Source organism: Oryzias latipes, chromosome 1, assembly GCF_053564925.1.
Source record: "Oryzias latipes strain Hd-rR chromosome 1, Olatipes_Hd-rR_3.1".
In the NCBI taxonomy this organism is placed as follows: domain Eukaryota; kingdom Metazoa; phylum Chordata; class Actinopteri; order Beloniformes; family Adrianichthyidae; genus Oryzias; species Oryzias latipes.
The window spans coordinates 17,263,888-17,272,501 of record NC_136237.1 but is presented as its reverse complement, the minus strand read 5'-3'; the positions used below and the strand labels follow the sequence as shown (position 1 = coordinate 17,272,501).

The following is an 8,614-nucleotide window of genomic DNA, read 5'->3' as shown; positions in this document are numbered from 1 at the left end:
CACGCGCACACACCAACGCTGCAGCTGGTGCGGCTATTATTTTCCCATTTCAATTTGACATCCCTGCCTTTCATGCTAATTCTATTATTGTAGGAAGTTTATGTGATTCCGTATCACCAGAAATCGGTAATGTCTAATAACCCTTTGGGCTGAAAGGAGGGGAGAAGGGGGGAGGAAAAACTGCCTCCAGACCCGTGGCAGCCAGTGGGAAAATAATTACTTTCATATCAAAACTCAGCAGGAGACGCAGGGCCCTACAGCCCGCGGCCACTAACCTCATTCCAGCTCGGCCCTTCAAATGAATAAATTTGTTAAAGCAATAAATACAAACAGCCAGGCGGACTTGAGCCGGGCTCTGGCTCACTACACAGAGGGAAAAGGGGAATTTATCTCCGGTAATGTGACGAAACAACTCCCTTTTCTCCTATACTCCCTCAGAAAAAAACAGGGATTCAATTTAAACAATAACTTTATTTATCAAAAGGTTTTACATATAAATATCATTTTCTAATCTTTACAATATCTGAGGATCTTTGTTGTGTGTTTTTATTGAAGCCTATTTGTTACAAGCTGTTCACCAACAAAAAAAGAAGAGGTTGTGGAAACCTGTGTGAAAAAAACTGTTCACAGGTTCACAGTAAGCCTGCAGAGGCCATGAAGCTTGATCACACCTTATGATTAAAAAATAGATGAGGATTAAGTCTCCTGATTCCTGATATGTTTCAGAGGGTTTCGGCAGAGCTTTGGGAATGTTTGAATAGTCTTTATAGTCCTGCTCCTTTGTTTATGTTTGCTCCCTGCAAGTGTTAGTCCATATCGACATCCTCTCCATCTGTGCCGGGCTTTTCTTGACAGTCTGTGTTTGGCTTCAGACACTCAGAGAGGTCTGGAGAGGCTTGCACCTCCCTGTCGCTCTCTGCAGACTGGCAGTCGTTGGTTCTTGCCTCCGTTTGAACTTCCAAACTCTTCTTCTCCTCGCTGGTGCAGCTGGACTGCGTGCAGCTCAGCCTGGCTGAGGCCGCTGGAGCCCCGCTGCTTTGTGAAGGAGACGCGGGGACGCTGCTGCTGCTGCTGCAGTCACCACCACACTCCTCTCTGTCCCTCTCCTCCACTCTTTTGCGACTGTGGTGATGCTGTGTGTTACGTTCCATACTGTCCAAGTCTAAAGGGTTGGGGACGCTGCCAAAGGTGGACAGGTCACAGGGTGTGGGACTCCCTCCGTTTGGAGCACACCGTTGTCCTAGTCTGTGTATGCTGTCCTGACAGGACGGGACTCTCAGCGCTGTTTGGGGCACTAGAAAACCCAAAGGCTGATGGGTAATTGGGTAAAGCAAAAAGTGGCCTTTACCCACCAGTGCTCTCTGATTAGGCAGCGAAGGGAAGTCCAGCTGAGATTTCCGTCGAGGCATGGTGTCTGCTAGGAGGCTTTCCACGCTGAAAGGGTTTCGTTTCTGCAGAGCAGAGGACCTCGGACCTTCAGGACTGGAGCTGTGCGTGCTGCCTGGAGAAACCTGTTCCCCCTCTCCCGCGGTTCTTTGGTGGCTTTGTATTTGACTGAAGTCATGTTGTGTTTGGTCACAGCTGGTTTCGGTTTGGTGTCCTCCTGCACCGTTTGTTGCTGGCAGTTCGATGTGAATGGTCCCGTTCACGTTTGACGGCTGTTGCTCGCTGTCGGTGAACTGGGAGACGCCGCTGTCGCTCTCTGAACCTCCAGGTGTGTGGAAGCTTTCACCCGACAGAAGTTTATTCTGCGACTTCAGCAGCTTTCTCTCCTGTTTCCGTTTCTTCTTCTCGGCCCTCTCCCGCTCCCTTTGTGCGATCTCCTCGGGGTCCATGGGCTCGCCACTGCACGTGGTCGGATGGGAGTTGTGAGCGGGCCGGCCTGGCCCTTTCTTCGTGTTTTCCTTTTTCCTCCATTTAGCTCGTCTGTTTTGGAACCACACCTGTGCACAAGTACACAAAAATAGACATGAACAGGTTTCCATGAGCAGTGAAAACTGTAATCAGCTGAGAGGCCGCTGCAGATCACGTTGTTGAAGAGCTGATAAAGTGATTTGACTGCGTTGACTTTAAGAGTTCCAGAAACACTTAAGTCTAAACAAAGCTGTATCTCAGAAAAAAACAAACAAAAAAAAAACCAAATCAAGATTCAATCATAGTTTCACTAACTTTTTAAGCTTACTATGTACTCCATACTCCTTTATCAGGGAGAAGACACATTGTAGTTTTAATTAATCATTTACTCCTTTAACACTTTAACACAATTCTTGAGTTATTCATGTTGGTGTATATTTTTGCCTTACTTTTTTAAGCAATTTTCTTTTTTGGGGTTATTGTGGTTTCATTTAACCAATTTTGTGCTTGTTTAAAATAACCCAGGACAAGGTTTGTCCCTTTTAAACATGAGAGTTGGGTTAAAAATAACCGATTTTTAACTATGGAGTTTTTGTGTGCTGAAGTAAATTTATTATGAGATTCACATTTATACAATCTTTCCATTCTAAATCCGTGTTGTGAACTATGGGTTAATGACTGCAAAGATAATAATAATAATAATAATAATAATAATAATAATAATAATAATAATAAGTTATTTAATAGCAAAGCTGGTTGTGTAAAATATTAATTTTCATATCCTCAAACACAGAAATATTTGTACTAAAATCTAAAGCTGACATTAAAGATCAATTTAATAAATTTCCTCAAGTTTACAAGGAAGCTTCTGTAGCTTTAAGCACCAATAGCCCATATCAGGTTAAGAGGTCACAGCCGCGGAGCAGCTGATGCGCATGTGCGCCGGTGTTAATCACCTGTGAGTCTGCGTAATGACCACCTATGCCAATTACATTTAACGGTACCAAGGCTAAATCAGGCATATCCTTTCTGTGAATATTCTTTCACCAGCAGACCCCCCCCCCCCCCCCCCCTCCAAAAAAAGACAGGGATCTTCCCCCACCTTCCAGCCCTCACTCCCCGGCCTCTGGGCGCGCGCACGGCCGCATGTTCGGCGCTGATAACACCAGGAGTTTAGCATGCGCAAGTAGGATTCGCAAACATGGCATAATGAGTGCGGGAGACCAACATCATGAGCGACAATAGCGCTTCTTAGGAATGGTTAGCGTCGCCTCTATATCTTCACCCGGCAAACCTCTCCATAAAGGAGCGTTAAGCAGCTTGGAGGAACAATAATCTGAGGTTTATAGAAACGGAATCCCCAAACAACACAGCAATTCTGAGGGCTCTGTTTCTGTCCAGCTTTGAACCATTCAGCACGTGGATTGTGTGTGGTGTCAATCCAAATTCATGCCCACAACCCATGTAAAATCACCCAATTGGATCACATTCTAGGCATCTTGCAGCTAACTTGAGATGAATCATGGTCAGTAAATATGTTATTATTTTATAATGCTATTTATATTTTGTAAGAAAAAAATATTATTTTATTTTTTTCAAAATAACCCATTAATAACTTTTGAGAATTATTAATAAATGTATCCCTTTTTAATAGTTGTTTAAAAAGTTATTTTATAGGTTAAAATTAGATCTGTTCATGGATTTCCCACCCAGTTTATTTAAAATACAAAAATGAAAATTGCTTGACAGTTGATTTAAGATGGCATTAAAATATTAAAAACAAAAATATTTTGGGATACACAAAAACTCATATAGAATTCAAGTATTGGGTTATTTTTGAACTTATGTATTTTTGCTTCCCTTTTTTCAGAACACTCTTTTAATTAAATGACAAATTAATAGATTATCAAAATGCTTAAAAAGCTTGTCTTTTCATTGATCACTGTCAGGTATTTTAGCATGGGGATGTCTTCAATACATTGTTCTGCACAATATATATTTTGTATAAATTCTAATAAATAAATAAATAAACAGTTTTAACAAAATAAATGAGTTCTTGTGAAATTCAACCTTGAAGAAAATAAATAAGATAAATTAAGAAGGTGTTTTTGTTTTTACCTGAACCCTGGACTCCACCAGGTCCAGCCTGAGAGCCAGCGCCTCCCGCATGAACACATCTGGATAGTGGCTCTCGTTGAAAGCCTTCTCGAGCTCCTCCAGCTGCCACCCCGTGAAATTCGTCCTCGTGCGTCTCCGCTTGCATCCGGGATTGTCTTTATCGGGGTCCCCGGAGTCTGCAGGCGCGCGCACGTGTTTGCACAGGCGAGCGCGTGTTAATAAGCGCGCGCGACAGACATACACACAAAGAAAAGATCCATTGCTGTAGTTTAGCTTTTCCTAATTTATTTTCTTTTATTTTCAAACATACTTTTGAGGTGATTAGTTTAATTTTAAATCATTTGATAGTTTAATAAACGAAAGTATTTTTATTTTCATCCCAGAAATATGTTCTTTATTCCGACTTATTAAATCAAAACAATATTTTTTAATATAACACTGGAACATTTCAAATGAATATGAAAACTAAGCTTAAGTCATTTGTTTGACCTTAAGTATTTCTTCATTTTTAAAATATTTGTTCTCATTTCTTCCTCAAAAGCTTCAAACATTACTGAGGTGTTTCTGTGGATTGATTTTCACCTCTAAAGAATTGGTCCATTAAAGCTAAACCAAAAAGCCGAACTTGGATGCTGTACAGTCAGAGTGGTCCAGGCCTACCTGAGAGTTTGAACTGCTGGCTGTCGGAGGAGAGCAGCGGGTTGGAGCTGACCACAGACGCCGAGCAGGAGCCGTTTAGTAATCCGTCAATAGAGAAAGGGACGGCGGACTGCAGCTGGTGTCCGCCCGCCAGCTCATAAACGTGCTGGTGGTGATGGCGGTGGTGATGAGCACCGAGCGGGTACGGGAAGCCCACCAGCCCGCCCAAGGAGCCTCCGAACTGGGCGTGAGGATGCTCGAGGACGCGGCTGTCCATGCTCGCCGGGGATGCGGCGGGGACCGAGTGAAGATGCAGAGGGCGACAGTGTGGCTGAACATGCAGTCAAGAAAAGTCAGGGAGTCGACAGAGAAGCAGCGGGAGGAGGAAGGGGAGCGAAGGCGAAGCGGCAGGGGCGCGCGCGCACTAACCCTCGCGGCCACCGTGCTGTCTGTACCGGTGCTGCGGAGCGAAGGAGCCCGGCTCTGAATAGGAGCTGCTCAGCGTTTACGATCCAGCCGAGATGTTAACCCAGCGCTTTGGGGCGAGCTCATTAGGACTCCCCCATCTGCCCGCTCGGCCAATCAGAGGCGTTAATCGCACTGTGACGTCAGAGACGCGGTTAATGGAGTAAAAGCAAAGCGAGTTTGTCCTCTTTTTTTCAGTTTTTTTTCCCTCTTCTGGATCAATCACTAATTACCTGGCACACTCTTTAATTCGGAGCTGTCCAAACAACGACATCCAACTGAACGTATCAGGAAAGTACCTTTAATTCCAGCCTACAATAAAACTGAGAGCCCCTTCCTCCTTTTCGGTTCCCGTCATTGAGGTAATTGCTCAAGCTAACGCCTACAGACCCTGTAAGTGTTTTTGCAGGGGCATTCAGGGCCAGATTGATCCAATAACAGTACTTTTATTTACCCCCTCCCCCACCCCACCCCGAGCTTGTCACATCATATTCTCAAGTACAAGCCTCTCTCCTCACACACAAACAGCAGCCCTCTGCATCCACTGCCTGACTTTTCATGACTTCGATTTTTCACCTGAACAGTTTACACTAATGTTCACTTGTAAAGTGGACTGTGGTTCACAGCATGCAGCGTTTCCAGTGAGAGAAACAGACTTGATCAGTCCTAAATTAATCCTGGGAGGAGAGGATCAATGGCTGGCTGCTCTAGCTGGAACTATAAAACCACAAGTTTCCTCAAATAAAGATTAGAACTGACCAAGTCAGTATAAGTAAGGGCAGTTTTGTTATCTTTCACATATTTATAATCACAAACTGATTTACAGGAAAATATAAGTATAAAAGAAACAAAACAGAAGCACAAATCAAATTAATAAACTAAATTAAGCAAAAAGTTGAGTAATACCAGAACACTAGGAACAGTATAAGGAAGCATGAAAAGTAATAAAAAGAACAGCAAAAAGAGTCTGTTCTCAGTAAAGCAACTTTCTTGGTAGGCTGTGTTGGACATGTCTGTATATGTGTGTATATATATATATATATATATATATATATATATATATATATATATATATATATATATATATATATATATATATATATATATATATATTCATCCATTTTCTTAACCTATTTTATCCCTTTTACAGACACAGGGTTGCCAGAGCCTAACCAGGGGGTGAAGGCAGGGAACACTTTCTCACCTTGAGGCAAAGGTGTTAATCACAGCTCAACTGTGCAACATTCTATTTCTATTCTATTTTATTCTATTCTATTCTATTCTATTCTATTCTATTCTATTCTATTCTATTCTATTCTATTCTATTCTAAAGGATCTATTCTCTTTTTTGTGTGTTTTCTCATTGCTCTACAAAAATTCAGACTCAAACCTTTCCACAACATGTGTTAAAACCTTTTATTGCATTAAAAACAATGTCTATTTTCATAAAAATGCAGAAACTTTCAAAGAAAAACACAAAGTTGAGATACATTTCCAAAAAAGTAACTGTAAAACAATTTTGGCCTATATTGGCTTTCTACAAAACTGATGTGAACAGAGTTTTCTTTCATTTTCATGTTTATTTTTGGCCTAGCCCTAATCTATCAGTTATTTATGCCTAAACTGACCCTGTTGAGCAGCATGTCCCAATTTTAAAGATTGTTGGCATGCATGAACATGAGAAAAACCCTAGTAGTATTACTTAACAACCATTTAACATGTGATGATCTTAAATTGGAGGATTCCATCTTTGTTGTCTTTCCATTGTTTCCCAGTTCATTTAATCTATTAACATATTTTGTTATGCATTCAATTTATCCTGTTTTCCCTTTACATAGGCCATTTTAAGATTATAGGTAAAACATTTTATTACGAATTAGAACAACTTTATTTTTTCTTTATGCTCTGTCGTTCTAATTTCCGATGTAGAACATTCATATTCCTTTCTGAATTACAAAAAAATGAACTGATCACACAAAATAAAGATATTCTATAAAATTCGATTGCTCCAAAATCATAGAGTTAATTTTTTTTGCCATTTTATTTGTCCTTTTAACAACCAGATAACCTCATTTTCTCTGCCGCTTCCTGACTCTGGAGAGTGACACCAACGCTGGGATATAACCAAACAGTCACTTATTATAACAAGCACTTGTTCATGGAAATAGGGGTGAAACGGGAATATTTTAGCAATGAGACAAAAAAAAAAAAAAAACAGGCAATGTGCTTGAAAGTTGTCCCCTTCAAAATAAAATATTGAAAGAGACCCGCAACCTCTTAAAAGCCCCTGATGAATTCTTTCACAGGTCAAGGTCATTCAGGTGGAAGCACAAATAGCAAGTTGGTATTCATGGTAAATGAATGACACATCCTATATAACATTTGTGCTCTTGAAACATTTTTTTCTGAAATAAAAATACATGAACTATAGTTGTAATAATGGGTAAAAGGGAGTAATGTGTTTCTTGTTCGCAGTGGGGAAAAAAATGCAAAAAAATAACTGATGAAAGTAGCTTAAAAATGTTGTTAAGTAATACTCAAACGGGGCAGAAAAAAACCCTCCTCTGTGTGGTTTAAATAGATATACATTTGTTTCATTCCAAAGCTAATTAAATAAGTGAGTTATAGAATCATCAACATACAAAATCTCCATAGGTTAAGATATTTAGGGAATACAGTAAAGATGAATCACAAAAATATAGATATACAACTTTAGTAAACTTCATAAAGAACCATTCCAGTTCAATAAAGCTGAGCTGAATGTGTTGGAGTTTAGAGGAGTCCTACGATATAAAAATGCGGAAGATTCTAAAAAAAGAAAATGTTTGCAATTAATATTTCAAGTTATCCCTTTTCATGTAGAGCCTGGCCTATTGTGTGGGAAATGGTGCTCGAATTGAAGTGTGCATTAGAAAATGGAAAATGAAAGGTTTGGAGATTTGCAATCATGGCATAGGCCAGGAGCAACCGGGTGTCCAGGTGGACACCTTTGGAGAGGCGATGGAGGGAGGAAGAGGCAGAAAGATTATACATATAAATTGTAAACGGTGTCGCAGGGGCCAAATCTTGCCTGAAGCGGTGACTGCTTCATTTTGTGTTAAATTTCTTGACAGAGAGCCACCCTCGTGCTGGTGAATACTGAATGGTAATCAGAGCTGCTTGAATAAGTGCCCCCCCCCACCCCCCTCTTCCATTACTGTGAATTAATTCAACGTTATTTATCCAATTTCTAGAGCTGACAGAATGTTAATTTGAGTTGAGATTTCCCTCTGCTGTTCTGCCTATGACCCATAGCCCTGGGATTGGCATGTTGTAATAACCTGAATCTTTCACCAGAAGCTCCGATAATTGTTACCTTATTAGCATGTAAATTGTTTAATTAATATTATTATGAAGAACCGTATAATCCCTTCGTTACTTGACCCTGAGTCCACACACGAGCAGGCTTTCTGCATTTCAATGTCTTGTTTTAAAATGAGGTCTTTAATGTTGGCTGGTTGTCAGGCTTTAACACCCCCCCCCCCTCCTATTTCTGAAG

General features: G+C 40.7%; 1 protein-coding gene across 1 annotated transcript; it reads right to left on the bottom strand.

The window, feature by feature from the left end:
* Window positions 1-451: 451 nt before the first annotated feature.
* LOC101169335 (homeobox protein unc-4 homolog) lies at window positions 452-5,144 on the bottom strand. Its single transcript, XM_023958737.2, has 3 exons — window positions 4,633-5,144; window positions 3,973-4,148; window positions 452-1,943 (listed from the first exon to the last, which is right to left on the bottom strand). The coding sequence occupies exons 1-3, from the start codon at window positions 4,886-4,888 to the stop codon at window positions 807-809; spliced, it is 1,569 nt and encodes a 522-aa protein (XP_023814505.1). The 5' UTR covers window positions 4,889-5,144; the 3' UTR covers window positions 452-806.
* Window positions 5,145-8,614: the final 3,470 nt, after the last annotated feature.

What these genes read in the sequence shown, in the direction of transcription:
- LOC101169335 (XM_023958737.2), bottom strand. Translation starts at nt 4,888, where the DNA reads ATGGACAGCCGCGTCCTCGAGCATCCTCACGCCCAGTTCGGAGGCTCC. An exon ending in CCAGCAGTTCAAACTCTCAG is followed by an intron (nt 4,149 to 4,632) that starts GTAGGCCTGGAC and finishes GCGCGCCTGCAG; the next exon opens with ACTCCGGGGACCCCGATAAA. An exon ending in TGGTGGAGTCCAGGGTTCAG is followed by an intron (nt 1,944 to 3,972) that starts GTAAAAACAAAA and finishes ACTTGTGCACAG; the next exon opens with GTGTGGTTCCAAAACAGACG.